Source organism: Seriola dumerili, unplaced genomic scaffold, assembly GCF_002260705.1.
Source record: "Seriola dumerili isolate Sdu_G_001 unplaced genomic scaffold, Sdu_1.0 BDQW01000073.1, whole genome shotgun sequence".
NCBI lineage: Eukaryota > Metazoa > Chordata > Actinopteri > Carangiformes > Carangidae > Seriola > Seriola dumerili.
Window position 1 is genome coordinate 4,092,700 of NW_019174328.1, and position 25,548 is coordinate 4,118,247.

General features: G+C 41.2%; 1 protein-coding gene across 1 annotated transcript in view; it reads left to right on the forward strand.

Annotated features, from left to right (window-relative positions):
* thada (THADA, armadillo repeat containing) overlaps positions 1-25,548 on the forward strand; it is a 93,833-nt gene that overhangs the window by 6,529 nt on the left and 61,756 nt on the right. The window contains exons 14-26 of the mRNA XM_022744001.1: positions 82-189; positions 847-970; positions 1,618-1,763; positions 1,880-2,108; positions 2,200-2,335; positions 2,505-2,641; positions 3,079-3,225; positions 3,869-4,029; positions 12,965-13,074; positions 16,240-16,372; positions 19,306-19,428; positions 19,950-20,072; positions 20,417-20,508. Of these exons, the coding sequence (XP_022599722.1) occupies positions 82-189; positions 847-970; positions 1,618-1,763; positions 1,880-2,108; positions 2,200-2,335; positions 2,505-2,641; positions 3,079-3,225; positions 3,869-4,029; positions 12,965-13,074; positions 16,240-16,372; positions 19,306-19,428; positions 19,950-20,072; positions 20,417-20,508 (1,769 nt within the window). The remainder of the gene's footprint in view (positions 1-81; positions 190-846; positions 971-1,617; positions 1,764-1,879; positions 2,109-2,199; positions 2,336-2,504; positions 2,642-3,078; positions 3,226-3,868; positions 4,030-12,964; positions 13,075-16,239; positions 16,373-19,305; positions 19,429-19,949; positions 20,073-20,416; positions 20,509-25,548) is intronic.

Here is a 25,548-nt window from a genome sequence, read left to right on the forward strand (position 1 = left end):
TACTGACAAATGTTTGATATTTGATTAAATGAAAACAACAAAATCATCACTTAATGAAACTTTAAATCTTCTAATACACAGTTACTTTGTAGAGTGAAGGACAGCACTCAGCTGCTGCAGAAGAGGCTGAGTCAGGAAAGAGACCAGGAGCAGAGAGACAGAGACCAACACACACTACATCTCTACAAGGTATACCACACACACAATACATTAAAGGTCCCATATTTTACACTTTTCTGGTTTTATTTGAAGTGTTCATATCCATTAGAGGATATATTTGTGGTTTAAAGAACCAAAAACCATCTATGTAGTTTTACATCTCCCCTCTCAGGCTTCTCTCTGGAGCGCCAGGAACAACATATCGATTAACCAATCAGAAGAGAGGGAGGCTCTGAGCCTCTCTTCTGATTGGCTGACTGTTTTCTGAGTGATCAAATAAAAATATAGCAGATAACAGGAAAACATGAAGAGAAACCAAATCCTGCAATGTTGAATGGTGGGTCCTGGTGGGCCAGGCTTGGCTCAGAGTTGAGGGCAGTGACTGTTTTATTGAGACATCACAAAGTTACAGAAGTCCTGACGGCTGGTTTTAAGGCTCAGTTTCTGAATACAGGCTGTGTGCATTTCTCTGTGGACTGATAGTGTGATACTTTCACAGTATTAATATAGAACCAAGACCTGCTCTATAATCAAAGAACACATGGAAATCTACCTTTTATACAATATCGGACCTTTAATGCAGGGTTTCCATTAAGGATAACCAGCACCCAACTTTTCTCATAGTGATATTTTTTTAATGCATTTTTTTGTTTAAATAAATCAAGGTTTATTTTTTGTGTGATGTAGGAGTTCCTGCGCTGGCTGTGTGTGAGGCTGCTGGAGGTTTTGCTTCCTGGAGCTTCCTTTTCCAAATGCCTCATGTCCCTCCACGTCCTCTGTCTGCTGGGCCAGCTCTTCACTTTCAGCACTGGTACACTTCACGCTCAGCAGTTACAGTTTTAAATGACTCACAAACTTAAAAAAGTATCACAGCTGAGTGAATATGGTCCCACTGTTACTAACGGTATAGTTTCATAGGAAACATAATGTATTGCAAAAGTAGAGATATTTAATAATATCACTAGAAAATCAATAACTGTGTAATTTCAGCCTTTCTAACTTTCTTAAACTGGAGACAAGGAAATTTTTCCAGCAAATAATTAAAATGCAAAAAAAACAAAAAAAACAAGAAACATGTTCTGGACTGTCATCATACATGCATACACCAACTTTTAGACTATTTTCTTCAGACAGTAAAACACCAGACAATTGAACATTGTCTTCCTAGTCTTACAGTATGTACAGTTCATGCTCAGCCAACACATTCAGAGCAGTTTTGAGTTCAGTGCTTTACTCAAGGGCACCTTAGTGATAACACTTGGCACATTTCATTGGCCAACTCACAGCTCTGGAATCCATCTTTCTGTTGCTGCCTGAACCAGCAGCTTGTCCATTACTGGTCAATCTCTTTACTGTGATGCCAGCCTTATGATCCAGCTGTCTCAGCGTATGCTCTACCTCTTGTCACTCACTGTCACCTCCTGTGTTTCTTCACCTCTACCTCTTGGTTGTCCTCAGAGTCTGACGCGTTTGCCCTCGGTGAGGTTGTGACCTCTGAGCATGCTCAGAACGTCCTCTACGCTGTTGCCAGCAACTTCCTGGAAGTCAAACAGCTGGCCTCATCGCTGCTACCACAACTCCCTCCATCAGCTGTAGGGCTACAGGTTAATATTCCAAACACGAGCTGTTTATTAAAAAAAAAGAATTAAAAATGTTAAATGTTGAATCTTAAGACTGTACTAGTATTTTGTTGATATCTCCTTGGTCTTTGTGATGTTAGGTGCCGGAGAGGATGCGTTTGGTCCTTCAGGCTGCTCTTGACCTCAGCACCAGCACTAAACCTTTTGACAGCGTTACAGCAGCCCACCTCCTCAACCTGCTTTTGCACCAGCCAGAGCTGAGCCAGGCACTGCTGCACTGTGCCCAGCAGCAGGGCCTCGACTTCCAGCCTCCCTCCTCACTGCCCCAGGTGTCTCAGACACACATCTTGGAGCTCAACACTCTGGCTGGTAAGATCCAGATGTGTAGGCCCAATAAAAGTATGTATGTGCTAACCATCAGATGTGTAACATCTGTATTTTATTGTCTTTCTGTCCACAGTGGTTCAGTTTTTGCTGTGCTGTCTGCAGTCAGAGGTGTCGAGGGCAGAGTCGTCTCTCTTACAAGCAGCTGCTTCTCATCCTCTGTATGGCAGAGCTCACTGCATCACAGCTGTACTACAGCATCTAAACACTGAGTGAGAACAAGAATTTCCATGACATATACACGTTAAACAACCTACTTCCATTTTAGTTAATTTTTCTGTTCTTGGTAGTGGAGGAGAGCTCACGGCGCAAACTCTGAGTCCGCTCATGTGTGGTGTTTTCCTGCTTGTGTGTTAAGTGCATGTTTATGTGTGTGTTTAGGAGTTTGAGTCAGACTGAGCAGTGGAGATATCTGGTGTCAGAGCTGATCGCTGTGTGCTACAGGATGTCGGATGTGGTTTCCCCTGTAGTCCAAAGCTCCTCCCCAGAGGGACTCATCCCCATGGATACTGAATCAGGTAATCTGAGTATCTGTAATTCTTAACATTGTCCTCTTCACTTTACTCTTTATTATAATGTAATATGTGATCAACAGGAGGACATTATGGTTTGTGTCCAAAAACTATGCAATGGGAAACAAAAGGTTAAAGTGAAGGGTCTCACAGAACATGAATGTGTTCTTGGATACAATGAAATACTTAGGGGTTTATTTGAGACACTGAAAGGTTGGGAATTTTTTCTGTGGAATTTGAGTCGCTTTTCAAAACGCAATTGAATTTCTTTCAGACATAGATTTTATCTCACAAATATTCCCAAATTCAAAATATTGACATATTTTCAGGACAGGAGTAAACGTTTAGTTGATGGAATCATTCAAATTTAGTAATGGAAGTTTACACTATGAAAAAAAAATATTGAGAAAAAGTCATGTTTATTTGTGCGTGTGTTTGGTTAGGGACGTCAGCAGGTCTGCAGAGGATCCTGCAGGAGATCCAGCCCAGGGACACCAATGACTTCTTCACCAGTGCAAGAGAGCTGGACACACACCATGGAGATGATCACACACAGAGTCAGACCACACACATATCATCACTGGACACTGGTGAGTTACAGATAATTATATTACCCTGATTATATTTAATGTCACACAGGCGATATACTTTTTTTTTTCTTTTTTAGACTTTTACTCAGGTGTAGTTGTTAAATATTGTTAAATATTAGCTTTGGTTCACTAATTTTAAGATTTGCCTAAATTTGCATAAGCCATGCGTCTTTAGTCAAAATAGTTTCAGTGGTACGATTTCCTCTGTCAGATTGAGTCAGTGAAACCAGCAGATCACCACTGCTTGTGAGTGGAGTACTACCGGGGTCCTCATGGGGGCAGTGTTTAGCGTTTTTTGTGTGATATATTTACATGATGCTCAGTCAGTCACCCTGAGACAACTTAATGAATGATTAACTACATGACTGTGATGTCACTGTGATAAGGAAAATAAAATGGTTTGGTGTATGTGTGTGTTCAGTGAGTGTAACTAATGTGACCTAACATGAACAACAAAAGCAGGCACATTATGTGACTTGTTATGGTTTACATTGAACATAAGGCCAAAATGTGGTACATTACATAATAAGACAACTGCATCTTTTAGTTAAAATTATTAGATAATGAACCAAAAGATGATCAAACTTTTCCAATGTCATTTTTTTCATGTGTGTGTCACTGTGGGTGTATGTGTTGGCTCCAGGCGGTGAGGGCTACAGGGTGACAGCCCAGATGGTGCTGGTATGTTGCTGGCGGAGCATGAAGGAAGTGGCCATGCTGCTCGGACAGCTGTGTCAGAGCCTGCCTCTGCACTACACCAGCGGCAAGGCACACACACACCCAGGGCTCATCACAGAGGAGCAGGTGAGATCCTGAAGAACAGAACACACCTCACCTCAATCAGAAACACAGCCACTATCACTTTTGTTGTTCTTGTTCCAAACAGTGACTGTGACTGATTGTGAAACACACTGGTTTACTTAATAACCAAGGCTGTTATAACTCAGTTAGTGGATACAAATGGGGTCTAACCAGTTGCGGCTCATATTAGCTCCTGGTCCTTATTGTCACTGCTGTCTATTTCTAATATTATGGATATGGTTGAATTTAAACATTTTGAATGGATAAAAAATTTATCTTAAGTCCTAAATATGCATCAATCATTTTTATCATAACTGATGAGCTCTAGATTTTTCCCTAGCAAATCCCATGAAAGGGCTGCAATCGACAATGAATGTATTCGTCTAACAAGTATTACCTGGTATATCTTGTGAGTGCCACAAAGTGATTTCCACGTCCCCAGCATGGGAAGTGGGAAAGTACTCAGTCAGACTCTTTTTGTGGGATTAGTTGACAATAACAAAAATATACAGTATTGCTTTATCCCATCCTACGTAGGATGAACATTGAGTGTGCCTGTGCCATTATTTAAATGGCACCAGATACTAGATATTGATACCTATAGTCCAAAACTATTACTGACCTGTGTCAGTAGTTATGCTCCGATCCACTGGATCAGTATCGGTGTGGATACTGATCTTATTTATCACGTTTTAGCCAGATGTGATCGACCCATATTAAAAACAGTTTCTTCATCACTGTCATTATAAAATGAAGTGTAACCTTCATTCAGTCGCCGGATGCCACTGACTCAGTTCTTAGTGCCACAGTGAACCTTGGCCTCATGTTACCTCACATAAGAATGATCCGAGTGTGGTATCCAGATTTCAAATGTGGTAGGAAGTGAACACTGGTAGTGGAAATCGGTGTTGGAAGAGAAACAGTCAAATGATGCATTCTACATGTCAATATGAATTGTATAAAATCCAAAGCAGTCTTCTGTGGTAAACCACTAGTAATAGGTTACATTTAAAATATAAAATAGCCAATGCTCTGCTCCCTCCATGATATTTTTTGTATGACGGTGCCTGTGCACATCTGACAGCGGGCTCCTCAAACATCTGCTGCCACTATACAGCTCTGTCTTGTCGCTATTCTTACTGCTTTGAAGTCTCATTTTGGGAACGGGAAGGCTAACAAGGTTAACCAAGCTACAACAGCTGAGTTGTGGTAGTGTGCTGCAGAGAACACAGGCGAGCCGCCCCACCTCAGTCGCGTCAGGAATTGGCAATCTCACACAGTGACGATCGGATGATGTAAAGATGCAAATGGCTGCCTGACCCTGATGTGGACACTGTTGTCAGTTGTAGAAGCTGTTTGCAAACCCAATACTCCATTTGAAAAGGTGTAATTTTTTTTAACTAAATCTGTGTATGTGTACTGTAGCGGGGATGATGTGAATCCATGTGTGTGTCTGTGTGTGTTTGTGACACCACGCTGGGAGGCTCTTCAATTAGTATCCGCCCTCGTTAGCGCCGAGCTTTCATTTGGGGCCCGACCCTGCTGGTTTAACGGCTGCGACGCCCCTCCCTTTCCACTGCATTCTTTCCAAATCACTTCCACCACCAGCAGGAAAACACTGAGTGCTGCAAACAACACACACACACACACACACACACACACACACACACATATACATGGACTGACACAGACAAACTCACACAGGAATAGTTGTCTGAGTGGTTCAGCATGTGAGCGTCCATAATAACAAGGGCACCAGACATAGGCTGTGTTTGTCTGTGTAGGGGGTAAAGGGTGTGTGTGCATGTGTGTGTTTGTGTTTGTCTGTTGACCATGTACAGTGCTGTGAAAAAGTATTTGCCCCCTTACAGATTTCTTTTGTTTTTGCTTTTTTGTCACACTTAAATGTTTCAGATCATCAAACAAATTTAATATCAGACAAAGATAACCTGAGAAAATACAAAATGCAGTTTTTAAATGATGATTTCATTTATTAAGGGAAAAAAGCTATCCAAACCAACCTGACCCTATGTGAAAAAGTAATTGCCCCCCCTTGTTAAATCATGAATTAACTGTGATTAACCACATTTCTTGGAAAGCTGAGTTCAATTTCACTAGCTCCACCCAGGCCTGATTACTGCCAGACCTGTAGTATCAAGAAATCACTTAAATAGAACCTGTCTGACAACATGAAGTGAGCTAAAAGATCTCAAAAAGCAACACATCATGCCCCGATCCAAAGAAATTCAAGAACAGATGAGAAACAAAGTCATTGACATCTATCAGTCTGGAAAGGGTTACAAAGCCATTTCTAAGGCTTTGGGACTCCAGCGAACCACAGTGAGAGCCATTATCCACAAATGGAGAAAACATGGTACAGTGGTGAACCTTCCCAGGAGTGGCCGGCCTACCAAAATTACTCCAAGAGCGCATCGACAACTCATCCAGGAGGTCACAAAAGAACCCAGAACAACATCTAAAGCACTGCAGGCCTCACTTGCCTCAGTTAAGGTCAGTGTTCATGATTCAACAATAAGAAAGAGACTGGGCAAAAATGGCATCCATGGGAGAGTTCCAAGGCAAAAACCACTGCTGACCAAAAAGAACACAAAGGCCCATTTCACATTTGCCATAAAACATCTTGATGATCCCCAAGACTTTTGGGGAAATATTCTGTGGACTGACAAGACAAAAGTGGAACTTTTTGGAAGGTGTGCGTCCCGTTACATCTGTCGTAAAACTAACACAATATTTCAGAAAAAGAACATCATACCGACAGTCAAACGTGGTGGTGGTAGTGTGATGGTCTGGGGCTGCTTTGCTGCGTCAGGACCTGGACGACTTGCCGTAATTGACGGAGCCATGAATTCTGCTCTCTACCAGAAAATCCTGAAGGAGAATGTCCGGCCATCAGTTCGTGACCTTAAGCTCAAGCGCACTTGAGTTATGCAGCAGGACAATGATTCGAAGCACACCAGCAAGTCCACCTCTGAATGGCTCAAAAAAAACAAAATGAAAGTTTTGGAGTGGCCTAGTCAAAGTCCGGACTTAAATCCGATTGAGATGCTGTGGCAGGACCTTAAACAGGCCGTTCATGCTCGAAAACCCTCCAATGTGGCTGAAATAAAACAATTCTGCAAAGAAGAGTGGGCCAAAATTCCTCCACAGTGATGTGAAAGACTCATTGCGAGTTATCGCAAACGCTTGATTGCAGTTGTTGCCGCCAAGGGTGGCACAACCAGTTATTAGGTTTAGGGGGCAATTACTTTTTCACATAGGTTTGGTTTGGTTTGGATAGCTTTTTTTCCCTTAATAAATGAAATCATCATTTAAAAACTGCATTTTGTATTTTCTCAGGTTATCTTTGTCTGATACTAAAATTAAAATGTGATGAACTGAAACATGTAAGTGTGACAAAAAAGCAAAAATAAAAGAAATCTGTAAGGGGGCAAATACTTTTTCACAGCACTGTAGTTACACCCCTGAGGGAGAGAGAGAGAAAGTAGGAAGTATCATAGTGTGCTGAATTTGTGTTTTTTCTGTGTATGTTCAAGTTCTTTACCTGCAACAATAACAGAAGTAAAAAAATAAGTGCAGGTTTAGAAACAAACTGTGCGTTGTACTGTGGGTTCTCTATCAACTGGATTTTACACTTTAGTTCCAGATGCTCTTGAGCAATGCTCAGTTGACATTTGGTAAAAAACTGACATTGACTATGATCCAGTATTGTGATCCAAAAACAACAGTTTATGTAAAATTGCCAGTGAGTAGCACTGTAGTGTATTATCATACAGTTAGCTGTGTGCCTTGCAGGTTGGATAACTGAATCTCTTCTTCTCCTGTTTTTGACCCTATATAATCAGTGATACTATTACCTATTTGTTATATTAAACGATGCACATCATGTGACATTTGTCTTGGCAGATTAGTTTAAATTGAATGTCCAGGGGACATTAAGAACATGTTAAAAAGTCTCAAATTTAGATGCCTGATGCTGGCATATTGTCTGTAATACAGCAGAAGAGCTCAATCATTTTAAAGGAATACGTCAACATTTTGGGAAATACATTTATTAACTTTCTTGCCGACTGTTAATAAAGGGAATAATGTGAAGACTGATACCACTCTCATGTCTTTCTGGTAAATATAAAGATACAGCCAGCAGCCAGAAAGCTTAGCTTAGCTAGCTCAGCTTTTTAATGAGTGAACTTCAGAGGTGGGTGAATTTTGTTACTTTTGGATAGACTCAGGTTAGCGGTTTCCAGTTTTTGTGCTAAGCTAACCAGTTCCTGCTGGTAGCTTCATATTTATTGTACAAATATGAAGTGATGTTCTTACTATCAACAAAAAAGTGAATAAGTATATTTTCTCAAATGTCGAACTGTACCTTTACCAACTCATGACCAGTACAGTTCAGATGCTGGCTACTAACACGGAAACTGTTTGTCAGTTTGTCAGTGAGGGGAGCTGACCTATTACATTTTTCCTCTGTTATTTAATATTCCCTCTAAGACAGATGCAGTAACAGGTAGAATTTAAGGCTGTATAAAACAGCCTTAAACAGTGCTTTTAACTGTCACTGTTGAAATGGACTTGATAATGATGTCACCACCACAGTGTCCTGAAGAGATAATTGATGGTGATATCATGGATACCATGTTGTCCACTGTGGTAACTATAGTGATGGGCCTCATTACATAACCGATGATTTAACAAACTCATGCTGAGAAATACGCAGACAAGAGGAAAATCTGAACTTCTGTGCTCTGTCTTTACCACATCCATTTTCTTTTTCATTCACTAGTCAACAGTTCCGCACTTTGTGTGTCTGTGTGTGTGTGAATAGTGTGTGTGTGTTTGCATTAACAGCCAGTGGGGTGATTCCAATAGTGTTTGGAAAGTTGGGTCTGGCTAAGTTTATGTGGACAAAGTCATTCTGCCCTACCGCAGTGATGACATGCATGGGCAAATGTATGTGTATAAGTGTGTGCGTGTGCGTGCGTGTGTGTGTGTGTTTGACCAAAACACATTTTTTTCCAAAATGTGTGTGAGTTCAACACCTCCCGCAGTCCAGAGCCAGCATCCTGTGTTATATCCTCGTTGGCCTGGCAACACTGCAGATGTTTCTGTCACTGGGTGGCACCATGGCAACAGTAGTTGTTATAGGTAGGCATTAATGGTAATGGTTTGATAATCAGCCACAACGGGGCTGGCATTGTTTTCACTTTGTGTGTGTGTGTGTGTCTGTGTCTGTGTCTGTGTCTGTATGTGTGGTAGGTAATGGCAAAATATGGTCCTGGAGACACATACTGTAGCGGGGACCACCACAGAGGTGGTTTTGAGAACTTTGGCAGGTGTTTATATGATTGTCTGTCTGTTGACAGATTTTGTCAACATGATAGCATCACAACCTGCAAGATACAGTCACAAAACTTGTCTAGTTGACATCAAAATCAAGGGTGAGTTTGAAGATGGGTATGGTCCAACTCATGAGTACTGAGTACTCTGTACCAATGTAGTAATGACTACTGAGTTTCAGGTCTTTATTTTGACTTTAGTGCCATGACTTTAGTCTCTAAGCCACCTCTTAGGAGGGGAAACAAGGCCAAACGCTCAGGGTGGCCTAAGAAATACCAGCATCTCACTGTGGATGACTGGAAAAAAATCCTGTTTACTGATGAATCCAAGTGTGAGATTTATGGCAGTAACAGAGGGTGTATGTAAGTGTATCAAACGCACAGTGAAACATGGTGGTGGGAATATTCAAGACTTGAGGTGTTTTGCTTACCCTTGCACCTGCACAAAGAAGAGCAATAGAGAGCAAGAGTTTTTACTGTCATGGACTTTCCTCCACAGTCGCCAGACCTCACTCCCAATGGACATTAATGGGGGCACTTGAAGACTGATTTCTCAGTCTTGCAAAGCATTCTGGGACATCACAAGAAGCTCTGTGGAACATTGTCAGATCATGTTGGGATAACATGGGTCATCAGGTTTTGCACAAACTTGTGGAGTCCATCCATGTCAGCTCAAGTGCCTGCTGCCATTAAAGCAAAAGGGGACAAACAAAATGCTAAGATATTATGAAGTTTGACCTTTTCACTCAGTGTTAAGCTGATATTATCATTTGTAATGAAAACGATAGTATTACATTCAAAACAAATGGAAAATATAAGTATCTTTACTAGTCATCGGACTTTTGGACCCCACTGTATATATTTAGCTTCCTATCTTCCTATTTTTTCCAGAAGACTTTATACCACATTTGGACATTGATTCTCAGATCAGCGCTCAAAGTAAAAAATATTTCACACATCATGTGTAACATAACTAATTTAACATAACTAGTTTTTACCTTTTACCTGATACCATATTAAGTCCAACTGCTCTGAACCAGAGCAGAAAAGAATAAAATTTATTATGTTGCAATAGAAGAATGTGAATATTACTTGGTTTCTCATTGCCTGTGCCATTCAAAAATCAGAAGTTCAAAATTCCTCCTGCAGATTGCAGCAGCAACAACAAACATTATCAGAGTGCTTTCTAACCCTGTCCCGTCAGGGGAGAAGTTGGCTATTTGGGTCACTGTCACGGCCCGGAGCCATACATGTAATTAGACTTGGGAAACTTCTCTCTCCGCACAGGGAAGTTTTTCTGGGAAACGGGCACGTTTGCAAACAGGAAGTTGACGTCTAAATAAAGTCCCGTCCCCCGCCCCCCTGCGCAGGAAGCTTGCTTGGCCCTTTTGAACAGTTACACAGACGGGAACCTTCAGGAGGGAAGCTTTAAATAGGCGAAGCCGCGGCCCGGCGCGGCCCAGCTCAGCACCGCAGCGGTCTGGGCCCCGGCAGCCACGGGCCATCTAACAGTGACTGTCGCTGCCATATTTAACCCGGTGAGGTCAGGCCTGTCCTGGGAGTCCACTCTGGCCACCAATGTGATAAGTCATTGGGCTTGGTACTGCTGTGGTTTACTCAGTCCATACTTTGGTGTTTAAGTTAGTCCACTTTGGGTCTGCAGGGTCAGTCGAGTTTACTGACCAGTCAAAAACGGGCTGTCTAAGCCCTACATTTTTGTTGCATTCATTCTTCTTGTAATATTTCCTTTTTACACATATTTCATTTATTTTGAGCACATTTTCAGCACGTTTTCCTCTTGTAAACCCATCTTCATGCATCATTGTTCCTGCATTCAGTGACATCAGGGTTTGTTGCTGAAAGTTACGGTGACTGGTGTACTCCTAGTTCATCTGCGGGTCTGCGTCTGTGTTAGTTTAGATGTTGTGTCTAACCCCACATCCCCTAAGGGGCCGTTGGGATTTTTTTTTCCCCTTTTCACACAGGGGTTTTTTGCATCGGAGCCTTGCCACCCCTCCCTGTGCCCTCCATGCCACCCCTGACTAAGTCGGGGCCTGGCTGCCACTGTGGTGGCGGTGATACCACAGCCTTAATGACAGGGCGCTGGAGCTCTGCGTCCGCCTCGCCCTGCCGCCTCACCTGCAACACACTCACCAGTTTACACACTGCCGCAGAAGCAACACTCGGTTGTGTGTGTATGTGTGTATGTGTATAGTTAGAATAATGTTGCTAACACTGTTACTAACTGGATGGTTTTACTGACAGTGGCCATTATGTGGATGTCTCAGCATCCTTATTTGAACACACTTGTCACGCTACTGACATGCTGCTCTCACGCTTGACATGCTCAATGCTCACTGGCTGAAAACTAAGTGGTGTCTCTAAAACAAGAGAGTAGCCAGTGTTACAGCTTCACTGTGCTTGCCAAATAGAGAAAAGGCTAAAGTGGGATTAGGTAATGCAGTTCATCAGTGTATGAGCATCTTTTATACAGTTGGAATTCTTCAAAGAAAATGAACTATTTTCCCTCTAAATGACAGAGCTGGTTAGTCTTGCATTTGGTTCGACCTGAGTGGAATTATGTCATTCACAGTGGTGGGGGTTATTGTTTTTTTATTGTGAGTCTATTGCATATATTTTGCTGTGAAATCACTTTAAAAAACGAATCACACACTAAGACAAAGTACAAAGTCTACAAAAGCAGTTATTTAGTTATTTAGGTATTCTTTTTTTGAGGGTGAGCTTGTCAAATATCCATGTTTTAGCAAACTGCATGTTATGAGTAGACAGCTGATGACAGGGAATGAGTCATTGATATGCAACCACTCAAAACACTGAAAAGTTATATAGTAGTTCTGAAACTATTAGTTGTTTAAAAGTGAATTTAAGTAAATATGTTCTACATGATCAAATGTTAGGATTTTCTTCTTTCCTTTTGTTTCTAGGATTATAAATTAAATATTTGAGTTTCCTGTAGCATAGTGGTTGAGACACATATAATCGTGATGTCACCATTGCATGGTATCATACCCGACCTACCCCACTTTGGGTTTGTTCAGACAACAAGTCATTTGAAGACATCCTCCTGGAATCTGGGAAATTGTGTTTTTTTTACTGTTTTCTGACATTTTACAGATCACTAAACAATTGACAGATTAAATGATATTGAAAGGACATAAAGTCCCCAACTAAATTATTGACAGTAGAACTTTAAAGGCTTTCATATATTATTTACCTTCTGTGTTTTCAGTCAAGGTATTGCATATGAAATATGTGTAATGAAGATAATACAGTTCCATAACAGTTTTTCCTCTATACATCTGGTTAGCCTGTTCTCTCATAGTTTAGCCAGTCTCGAGTCTTGACTGCCTCTACTACTACAGTTTTCAGGTGGTGCACATAATCTTTTTGACTGCAGGTACATCATTTTGACCCTGTTTAAAAGGTGGCATCCATTTCTTGCATACATAACGCACGCACGCACGCACGCAGGCAGGCAGGCAGGCACAGGCATGTAGAAATCAGAGCTGCTCTTGTTACAGTTCAGCTGCTGATTCCCTCTGTGTGTGTCTCTGTTACAGGTGGAGGGGGTCGGCCTGTACTTCCGTCAGCAGCTCCTGCAGTCCCGTCATCGTGGCGCCTTTGAACTGGCTTACGTGGGCTTTGTACGCCTCACTGACATGCTGTGCAGGTGTGTGTGTTCACATTCAGGGCAAAGGGGCTGTAAGGTAATACTGCTGAATGGCTGTGGGCATTAGCTTCCATCATGACAGTGAACATCAGTGTGCCTTGTAATTAGCAAGAAGGGGAGTTCTCTGAGTGTCACTCTTCAGATATAATATACTGTAATCACATCAAGACTGGATAATTGGAATTATTCATCATCTGGTGCCCTCTGGACAACCAACAGAGATACATGGGCATGGAAAAAACTGAGCTGCACAATTAAACATTGTGTGTATAGAACATTTTAATTACTAAACTGTAAACTACTGCACAGAGTGACTTATGGTACACACACACAAAAAAAAATCTTTTAGCTTCTAGAATGGCCAAAATGTACTTGTGATGCGAGTTAGAGCCAAATATTGTCCCACTGATGACATCCCCAACTTTATCTCAGGTTTATAATTCAAAGCTATTCATGCACTTAAATCCACAGTGAAGAGCATTAGAGTGATGGGGCCTCTGTAACAACATACTTCCATGGGCAACATTACACTTGGCTGGAGTCTCATACTGAACTCCACAGTCCCTCTCACCCCTGCTATTCAAGGAAATAATCCCACTATTATCCTCCCGAGGGGAAGAAAAACAATCATTTAATTCTGGACAACATGAAAGAATTTCTCACTTTCTTGCACCTCTCCCTTTTCCTCAATGGCGGGAGACATCTTTAGCCCTGCGGCAGGTGACAAACCGCAAAAACCGTCGCAGCAGTGTTGACTTTGAACCACCCAGTGCTCAGCACTTAAAACAAAACTCACTTGTTTTGTTCTTGTACAGAAACCAGCCTCTCAGTGTGTTGTGTAATGAGGGCGACATTCTGGTGGTTGTGTGTAGGCGCACTGGGAGTGTGTGTGTGTGTGTGTGTGTGTTCTGCTCCAGGCTTATGTGGATGTGAGTGTGTGTTTTCAGGAGGGGAAGAGCAGTGTGTGGATAGTATGCAGGCCGTGTGCTGGGTTATGGGGTGTTGATTGCGGGGTGCTTAACCATGGCCTTTTGATGCTCTGCCTTGGGATCTGGCTCTGGTGTGTTCCACTGTGTTTGCACTCTCTCACTGTGTCTCTCTGTCTCTCTCTTTCATTCTTCCCCATCTTCTCTTTCTTTCACTCTTTATATCTTTCTTCACTTTTCTCTTTTTGTCTGTCTGTGACCGAGTTCCCTTGTATGTGTATTTATATCTGCAGTTGTTTGCGGCAGTTGTTTGCGGCCAGATGGACTCAGGTACCCCTTCATCGACACCACCTGCCATGTTGTAAATGTGTTAAAGGTCCCATATTTTTCCAGTGTTTTTTTTTTTTTTTTTTTTGAAGTTATGATATCTATAAGAAGATGTATTTGTGGTTTTAAGTACCAAAAACTAGGGCTGAACAATGAATCAAAATATTATGAAAATCGCAGTGTGGCCAAGCACAATATCCAAATCACAATGCAATGCAATTTTTTGATAAAGGTAAAATGTGTCACAACATAGAAATTAAGCATTGTGGATGCCCTGACCTTTAAATCATATTCTCCAGACATAAAGGACATAAAGGCTGTCGCCGGCACAGGAGCGTCAAAAGACATGGAAATCTCACTTTCTACAATGTGGGACCTTTAATTAAAACTGACTTTAAAGTTGTTTTTTTTTTTTTATTAAAGTGGATATTGGTACAAAACCTTTTTTTATTTTATCAGTGTTTGGGTTGGTTTGGTTTGCATTCATACAAACCATTTAGAGACAGATGTTTCTAGCTGTTTCAGTCTTTTATTTATTTTAACTATTTTGATTATTCATCAATTATCTTTAGCTATTTCAACCATTTATCTATTACTTTAGCTATCATGACAAGTTAACCATTACTTTCTGTTTCAACCATTTCTCTTTTGACTATTTTATCCATGTATTTGTTACTTTTAGCTAATTCATCCCACTTCTTTACTTGCTTGCTAAGTAGTTTTCACACACTCTTAATTGCAACCAAATCAGAATTTATTTTTGAATTAATTAATTATTTTTTTAATTAGTTGAGATGCTCCATAATCTTTTCATGTTCCCTCTGGGAACTGCAGAGCTACCCCCTGTGGTATTAAGTATATCCTGTTTGGAAATTACTGGTTTACAGTATATACCTCACCACATGTGTTTGTCAGTGAGGATGTGTGTGTCCTCGGGGTGTCGAGTGTGTGCGATGGAGTACATTAGAGTGTGTGTAGCAGCACTGCACCCTTTGCTCTGTCCTCCACATTGAATTGTTTTCATTCATCCTCTCGGCTTCTCTGGTTCTTGTTAAACAGCTGCTTCTCACAGATCAGGGCAGAGCAGTTTCTTTCAGACCTGCTTCAAATCATATTCTTAGCATTTGTTTTAAAACCCTCGGAGTAACAGACGCCACAGAGAACAGTAAATGTTTCACAAAGTTTAGAGCAGCAACTTCCTTTGTAACGTCAATCCCTACTAAATGGGTACACATAAGACCGTGGATTAACATTCAATAAGATTTTTCCTTAAGAAATGCAGTATGATACATGTCTGGTTGTTGGACGTCTTGATAGGAACCACAGTGGATGAAGTTACTGATGATGATTTTTCATTTTGCTGGAAACCCACAGACACTATCTCTGGAATCACTTGTTCAGGGTATTTGAAGGATAATCGAGTACATCATGTGCTTCATAATTCATCTGACGCTTTTTCAACTGTCATTTTATGTTACACATTTTACGGAAACCTGCTTTTGAGATCCATCTGGTTGTCAAAGTGGATTTAAACAAATATAAAAAAATAATTTGCAGTGATATGATCCTGGTTTGGTGCATCAGTGGCAGCAACAGTGTGCAACAGTATGACTTTCCATCTTGAAAATATGCATACATTACAAATACAGCTAATGAGGATATTAAACATCGCATCTGTCAAATGTATAAAACATTTTAAGTACTAAAAGCTGAACTACTGCAGAGTCGATTATGGTGCACAAAATAATACCTAATCAGATAAAATAAATATGCAACAAAATTAACTATTTTCATTGATCATTAGGCTAAAATGCATATTTTGTGTGATTATATGATCACACATTCAAAGAGGGAAAGCTCAAAGCTATAAGACGTCTTATTTATTACCCATGTTTTTCTGTGTGTGTTTAAGGAGTGGCAGTCAGGCCCTGCAGCAGCTTCCGGCCCACTGGCTGTCTGAGGTTCTGGAGGAGGTCAAATCCAGTGACCCGTCATCCAAGCTGTGTGCCACACGACGCAGCGCTGGGATACCCTTCTACATCCAGGTGTGTGCGCGCGCTTTTCAAGATTCTGAGAAGTATCAAAAGGGTGCTTTTAAAGTTCCAGTCTTGATGCTGGACTCACACTGTTGATTTCAAGTGTTGGCAAGAGGTTATTGTTTAAATTGCAACACTTCAGAAGACAGAGGATGCAGACCTTTGTCAGTAAACAGCACATTCCTCTGATTTAGTTTCTGCAGTGTGTGTGGTGGAGCGATGGCCACATCGCTCCACCCATCGCTGTTGCATCTAACCCTCTATGGACACAGTGATCCTTTTGTTACAGTCTAAATATATCATTCCTGATACTAGACTTTCAGTTTGGCAGGACACTTTTTATTGTTGCTCCTTAATGTAAATTCAATTTAGCTGACATTAATTTGCCGTGAGAGTTCTGAAGATGAGAAATAAGGACCATTTGGTAACATACAACCCTGTGTAATAACATTAGTTCATGTGATGGGTGAGATGGAAATCGTGGGGCGACCCAATAGCCGAGTTGCTAGGACACATACCACATGGGTGCAAATGCTCTGAGTCCTCAGTTTGACTCCCAGCTGGCTAGACTCTTGCTGCATGTCATCCCCCTGCTGTATCCCTGTTTCCTTTCCTCTTCCCCTTTCCTTTCTAATAAAAATATAAAAATGTCTAAAAATAACTGAAAAAAACTAATCTTGTCAAGATTAAGGTTATGATGGAATGTGTTGGTAAACAGTAGGTTTAGTGAATGAATGTTGGACTCAGAGGTTTAGTAGTATAAACTCTGTGTGTGTGTGTGTGCGTGCTGGCGTACGTGTGTGTTGTGTTCCTGTTTACGTCTAAAAGTAGTGTAATCATCAGTTCTTGGCGCACCACTGGAGCACTCATGCTGGAAGAACACTGAACTTAATCCATCTGTCTTCTTTGTTCACTGACACACTCTCATAAACACACACACACACACACACACACACACACATACACACACACACACACACACACACACACACATACACACACACACACACACACACACACACACATACACACACACACACACACACACACACACACATACACACACACACACACACACACACACACACATACACACACACACACACACACACACACACACATACACACACACACACACACACACACACACACACTGTCCTTTCAGTGACCCCTCTTAGTAGTGACCAGTCCCACACACCTTTAACAATGTGTTGTAATCTCCTACTAAACTACCTTAACACTTGACTGACTCATTGTGTTATTCAGCCGCAGTTCACCTCCCCACTTCCTCTGATTACTGATATTAAAACTAGACATGACAGAGTTCATGTTTTATCATAGCAGTCATTTTGGAGTGGAGCTGCTCTTTGTTGTGGTTATCGGTATGAGGCGCATGGCTACCCTGCTGACATCACTGACTCTTATATTTTCATGCGTTTGTATACCAGGCATGTGTGCTGTCTAACAAAAGTCTGAAGTCTGTGAACTAGATGAATTCAGCCAGATTTGTTCTTAAAATGTTTTTTAAATTCAATTCCAGGTTTCAGAAGTCCCAACTTTGACTCTCTGATATTAGCATTCATTGCAGTTTTGTACTTAACCTGGATTATTTATGGGATGTTATGGGAATTATCTGCATGTGAACAACCCTGTCGCCTGGCTGAATTGACTTTTCAAATTAAAAGACATCACAGATAAAGTTGAAGGTACAGTAAAGTGAGAGATGGAGGAAGAGTAACATGGCAGAACGGAGCATGATGGAATAAAAAGATGGACGGCGAGACAGAAGATACGATAAAGGAGGAAGAGGGACAGTCAACCAAAGCAGAGGAAGTCTGGAGAGAAGCACAAGTTCACACGTTGGCAGAGCTTTGGGCTACATTCCTGCACACACAAAGATGGAGTCAGATCCAGGAAGGCTGGCTCCTGCGCTCGCCTCATGCTGGTCCGGACCAACCTGGGACAGACTTCACAGGATCCGCGCTAGCCCTCCTCTTCCTCCTACCTTCCTACATCCCTACCCCCCAAGAGTTCATAGGAGCCAGACTGTGCCGCCTCCTCCTCCTCCTTCTTTCCTCTCTACCTCTATCCTCCATCTCTCCATCCCTCCCAGGCCTAACTCTTTAACCATAACCCTGGCCAGGCACACAGCTGGTTCCCATCAGCTCCCTCAGTAAGATAACTCCTTTCTCACACAGCAGCCAAGTGCTGTCACCTCCTTGCTCCCTCATTCCCAACTCCCACTCCTGGCACATACAAGTGATGTCATTTAGTGAAGCCATCAGTATAAACAAACTTATATAATGGCTTTGGCTTTATGTCACAGATAAGATTTTCTGTGGTGGTGGGCACAGTTTAATTCAATGTAGAGGTTTTGTTGCTGCAGTTTTAGAGCAAAGGAATAAGGAATACTTTATTAAGTGCACATTGAATTATTGAATTCATGCGACATATAATCAAGGACAGTAACAAGTGCATCAGTTGCACAAACAACTTATTGATGTTTTTCTAATAAACTAATGGGCGGTATAAGTGGTGTTAGTCTACATGGGAACATGATCAGACCATATTTCTTGCCTTCATATCCTGACATTGCACCAGCACATGTTCTTATTCTTCTGTCAGTATCAGGATGGCATCAGATCCAGGTCCTTGAGAACTGACCTGTTGCAGTGTATCTCTCATTACTAATATAAAGTTCTGTCTTTCCCTGTTGCAGGAAGAAAGAAAATGTGATGAAAACATAACAATGTAGTTGCATCTCATGTTTATGTATGTGTGTGTATATATATATATATATATGCGCATGCACTTTGAATAAATATACTAACATACTGATCATATCAGCGTTAATCATTTAAACAGCCAGTTTTTCTTTTTTTGCACTTTATTTTACTTTCTGTATCTTTTTTCTGTGTTAATGTTGTTTTCTACTCGTGCAGGCTCTGCTCTCCTCTGAGCCCAAGTCCTCCAGTTGCAGTTTGCTGAAGATGACCATGAGAGAACTGATCACCCTGGCCATGCCGTCTGCTGACAGGAACACTGACAGCTCCACCGTCCCTCAGGTATGATCATCCAGTACTGCCCTGCAGGTGTCATACATGTGGTCAGATGGGACAGCTGTTTCAAACAGACAGAGACAGCATCATGGGAAGTACTGGTATAATGGATGCTATTATATATTTGCAGTTTTTGCTTTTCACCCTAATATTTTATACCAATTGAGTTGTTATTAATACTGGACTAAGAAACTAAAACATTTATGGCAGTGGTGGTGGATAACACAGATAAGAGTCCAGCTCTAGAAATTACATAGCAGCCAAATGGTGCTGTATCTTGGCTGTTGCTGGTAAATATGTCTGTCAGCTTCAGTAACCTTATGAATGTACTATTAGACTGGTAAGAATCTTCCTGGTGTATCAGATAATGGCAGACCGCTTTGCAGGGGATCAGCTAAGGTGTCAACAAACGTAGTGTTCTCATGGTTATGCAAAGTCTCGTTGTTTTTAATGTGATTTGTGATGTGATGTATTCTTAATGTGATTCTGCTGAGTGGTTAGATATGATCTGTGTCCCCCGCCCACAGGTCCATGCTCTGAACATCCTCAGGGCTCTGTACAGGGACACTCGTCTGGGGGAAAACATCATCCCCTTCGTCTCAGATGGGATGCAGGCTGCTGTGCTGGGCTTCACCTCTCCCGTGTGGGCAGTGAGTTTCAACTTCCATCTTCTTTCCCTTTATTCATCATCATGCATCCTAACACTAACCTGTTTGCCTGTTTGAGCAGGTTTAAAATGTTTTTCCCCAACACCTCCGAGGTGTTTCTGATACTTTTTCCACTCTGTTAAATCACCTCACTGTATGAAGTAACACAGCACCACAAACTGTAGCCTGAAAAAGGACCATAAAGTTTAATCGACTCTAATGATGCAGATGTTTGCTCTGTGTTAGACTTACAGACTTACATAGACTTTCTCTCTCGGTCTTCCTTCCCGTCTCATTCCCTGATTTTTTTTTTCGTTTGTTTTGTTTGTTTTTTTTTTCTGTCCCAGGTGAGGAACTCCTCCACTCTTCTCTTCAGCACTCTGATCACAAGGATTTTTGGAGTGAAGAAAGGGAAAGATGAGCACTCAAAAAAGAACAGGTCTGCTCCTTCTCCCTCTCTAACACTGCTCTACCAGTTCAAGTTTCCTGTCATGTGCATCAGTGCAGAATGAAACGCTTACATTCGAATGAGGGAAGTACAAATCAGTGGTTATCAGTCATGTGTGTGCAAATAAGCTCCAAAAGTCAAAATTACTAGTGCAAAAAAATGAAATAAAAGGTCTTAGAACAAGGGAAATCCAGTCAGTGCCTTGAGGTCATTCCCTTTATTTCCACTGCAGTATCACTTGCTCCAACAGTTATATAAAAAAGTCATCTTGTTGACTGACTGTAATTATCCTAACTGACTGTGACAACATTTTTCACACTTGTTTTAAGACATAAACAGTCAACCAGTTTACGAGAAAGCAAACTATTTAGTATAAACATTTAGAGTTCTGAAAACCAATGTTAAAAAAAAGTAGATGTGTATGAAAAGTTGCTTTTTAGACCACAGAGGGGCGCTGTTGCACCAGCACTGGCTGAAATACAAGATTCACTCTCCTCCAACCCACAGCTGATTTTTGCCTGTGGAGGTGCAGGGCTCCACTGCTGCTGTACCAGCAAGAGGGAAATTACACCGGAGCCAAATGAAGAAAGGCAGTTTCAGTATCAATTAATTATTATTACTCCAATATCGTGGTATGCTGAACCTGGTTTCATACCCGTGGTCTGTAATTGATAAAGTACAAAACAGCATTGTATTTGCATCTGTTGTAGAAGTATGCCATCAAAAGTATAATTACAAACAAAAAACTATGTGCAAAAAAACTTCATGTTCAGTCTTATGAGAGACCGAAACATTCACTGATGATTGAACAATGTTGTTTATACCATTTACACCATAGACCATGTGGTACTAAAAGGGTCTATTGAAACCCAAGGTGATGTTAGTTATGATGATAATAATTTAACTTCAATTAATCATCTCAGAGAATAAACTTTTAATAACAGGTTTCATAGATACTCATGTTTGTCATGGACGTAGACTGACCTACTCTCTGGTAGCTATTTAAATAGGAAGATTCAAATGTGTATAAACAATGTCTCTGTTTTTTGTTGTTTCTTAGTTGTTAAATCCAGCCAGAACAGAGGTAAACAGGACTCGCCTCGAATTAGCCACACAATATTCTATATTGGGAAAAACTGCCACCTTAAACTCACAGTAGATAGAACGAGTAGTGATTTTCTTACACATAATCGCTGCAGAAGTGTTGAGATTACAAGAAACTTTTACAGTTAAAAGGAGCAACCTAAATGTCCAAAATGTTCTGTGTGTCTGACAGTAATGCTTTTGTTGGATGAGCTGTCAGTTGGTGGATGTCTCATTTTGGAGGATAAAATGTTTCTGGGATTATCTACAACAGTTACACACCCAATCGAAATGGGGTTGAGTTGTGCAAATGATGAATCTGCTCGGAGCGCTAACTGTCTCCACATTAGCTGGAAGGTTATCAGTTGTTAGTCCTGCTCTGCTGTCAAGGATTGCTTGAAAAATTGCAGATTGTTATTGAGGTTTCTAGAAAAGAGTCATAAACCATAACAGGCTCCCAATAGATTGTCAAGCAGCAATCCAAGAATGTGGAAACCTTGATAATGAAAATAGTAGCAGGCCTGGGTCAAGTGGTTTTTTTTCCACATTTATTTTATGATTTGTTGTATCCAACTTAGAGGCAGGTTAGGTGGAGTTGAGCACTTGGGATGCTGCAAGTTCCAAATGATTGTACGATCACAGATATATTTGATGCTGCAGCAAATTAAAAACATATTTCTGTCTTATTTTCTGGTGTTACACAGTTTAATCCCTTTATTTTCTTTGTTTTGATTTATTTCTCTTTTTGAACAAAAAAATTCTAGGCATGTCTAGACAACCAAGAAATGTCTCCCTACCTTTTGTGGCGCGTATGAATTTAATGATAAATAGGAAGAAACAACAAACATTTAAACAGCTGTCACCTGAACATTAGTACTGTTTCTTGAGAAAGCTGGGTATTGAGTCTTTGGCCTTTTGTTCTGTTAGCATTACAGAGCACAAGAATGCTATTTGCTGTACATTGCCATCATGCAAAATGACAACTTCTGTGATCTGTTTGTCCACTACTTTGGTTCATGGCAGAATACCTGCAAAACTTTCCATCATCCTCAGCTGTACTGTGTTTGGTGCTAACGAGGAAATGTTAGCATGCTAACACACTAAACTAAGATGGCGAACATGGGAATCATTACTCGCATCTCTTTAAGATGAGCGTGTTTGCATTGTCACTGTGAGCGGGTCTATATTGAGCTCGGAGGTGATTGGCTCCCCCACAGATAATCCAGGGTAGAGTTTCACAGGGTTTTGGGCCCTGCTCCAGGAAGCTCAGTTTTAATGCATTTCTATTGGCTACTTCTCTGAAGGCCTCTGAAAACTCTTAACTAAGCCAAGGCTGCTCCTGTTTATCTTGTCTGTTTTCACTTGTGTTTTCAGTCTGCTGTCCCTCCCTTTGTACAGCCCTAAGTTATCTCCCCCTCCTCATGTCTGCTGCTTTCTTTTTTCTTATTACTGCATGAGGTTATTTTTATGTGCATGTGGGAGAGTTCATGTTGAATGAAGAGTAGAACGATGGTTAAGAGAATCTGCATTTGAACCCTAACTTGTTTTTTAGTCTGACTTATATTTTCCTTTTTAAAAATATTTTTAGTTCACACATCATTACTTTTATGTTACAATGGTGTTCTTGTAATATTTCAGTTGTGTTGACCTGAAACCGGTGTAGAACTGTGTATGTTTGTAAGAAAGCTGCAGCTCATTTATAATAGCCTTTGAGAGTTTGTCTTTTCCACAATCTGTTGTGTGTCTGGTTTCTGTTATTACCCCGATTTTACGGTCGTGATCTCTGGCAGCAGAAAATGCTTTGTGACAGCTTGTCCACTCTAATATTTGGCTGTGTGTGTGTCAGCGTCTCCTGGTCCACTGAAGCCGGAGCATAAACATATATTTCCCTCACACGCAGACCTGTTTATTTACAACATTACGTGTATTTGCGTGTTTGGAAAGACTGAGCTTCTTGCTGTCTGTGGGAATTTCAGCTGTGTATTTTACATAGTTACTTGAATCCAGACATATTGTTTGCTTGTAGATCATCGTTCTGCACGGACCTCTCCGCTCCATAACCACACATCGATGTTGAACCGATATCGCTGTTGAGATGAATGCAAGTGTAAACAAAGCTGACAGAGCGAAGATTTGCTTTTCTGCATTCCAACCAACTCCTCTAACTGTATCTCAAGTCTGTACTGCATGTAGAAACGTCCAAATCAGTGTCACTGAGGGGCTTTTGAGCATCGCATTAAATCTTTGTCTTCAGAGAATGCAGGACCTTGCTTAAAGACACATCAGCTGGAGTCTCGTATTTCAGATTCTGCTTATGTAAAGGCACATAAATATTATCAGAAAAATGTACATAACCTATAAAATGTAAAAGTGCTAATTTTGCAGAGTGGTGCAACTGATATCCTATTATATAAGACGCTAATGATAATGTTTCTGCTTCAATGCTACTTAAGCATTGAAGCCAAAGTAGCCAATCCTAGCTGACATTGGGGGTGGGGTACACCCAGGGCACGCCGCCAGTCTATCACAGGGCTGACATAGAGACAAACAACCATTCACACTCACATTCGCACCTACGGGCAATTAAGAGTCACTTGTACTTAAGTACAGTTGTTGAGTGAATACATTTAGTTGCCATCCTCCCCCTCCACATGTTATATCACTGCATACTGGCAAATATTCTACTCACCTTGTGTAACAACTAATCTTCAATACACATTTTGTGCCATTTGCCTTGAAGGTATTGTAGCCTACATGAGTGTGCACACGCAGCTTTGAGCCCACAAACATGACCAGACCTTTTCACTCACACCACCTTCTCCCTTCTCTCTCCTCCTCTGTGGCCCTCACCCCTTTTACCCCATCTAATCTGCTCCGACACGACCTCTGACCTTTGTCCTCCAGGCAGCTTGTTGGACTGGGAGACTCTCATTAGAGAAAGCAGAGGAGGGTGGGGGGCGCACACTCTTATATAATGCACACAGTCCTGTATTGGCGCATGTATACAGCAACAATAACCTTTCTTTGCAGTTGTTATCATGTACATGAGTACGTGCCGTTACCCCCACACTACATCTGTGTGTATGTGTCAGGTCACAGGAGGTGAGGAGGGCGTTGCATCCATGTTGAAGGGGTTTTGAAACCTATTCACGCACAACCCACTTCCCTACCATGACACTGCTTGTGGCTAACTTGAACCAGGTCCAAGAGTGTGTGTGTGTGTGTGTTTTTTTGTGTGTTAGTCAAGAATTAGTGACTGAAGCAGTGTGCAATCTCTCCAGTCTTGTGATCATGTGCTTGGCACACCAGACCTCTTTACTTTAGAAACAACTTGATTTAGACAGGCAGAATTAAATAAAATCTTTATTGGCGCTGAGGCTGAATGGTGGTTGCAGCGGCGAGACCGCCAGTGTTAAATATAAAGTTTGTCATTTTATTGATAGTTGTGTATGTGTGTGAGTGAATACATAAGGGCAAACACACGCGACCGTGCCATATGGCGCAGTATATGTGCATACATACAAACGCAACTGTTGTTTTCCAGCTGTAGTAGGGTAAACAAACATAAAGGCTTGATTTGTTGTAGGAGACAGGGCTTGGCACAAAACCGTCGCCTTATCAGATGTTCACCATGTTTAACTGAAATTCCTCTCTGCTTGATTTCCCCTCCTCTGTCTCCTGCTGTGGTTTGTTAGGTCACTTTCCCTTCATGTGTTGTTTGATGGCACAGAGGGATGGTCTGTGGAAGAACATGTTCAATTACAAGTGTAATTAAGTGGAATTTACTAGTATTTCCTATTATTTCTATTTATGGTGGAGTCAGTTATGGAAGCCTTCAGTCATGTGCTGCGTTACTACATAGTACTTGCTCAAAACTTGCTAGCTTTTATATATTATAGCTGTATATTGTGTTTTCTCTTTTCTATTTGCACGGGTTTGGAGTAGGCA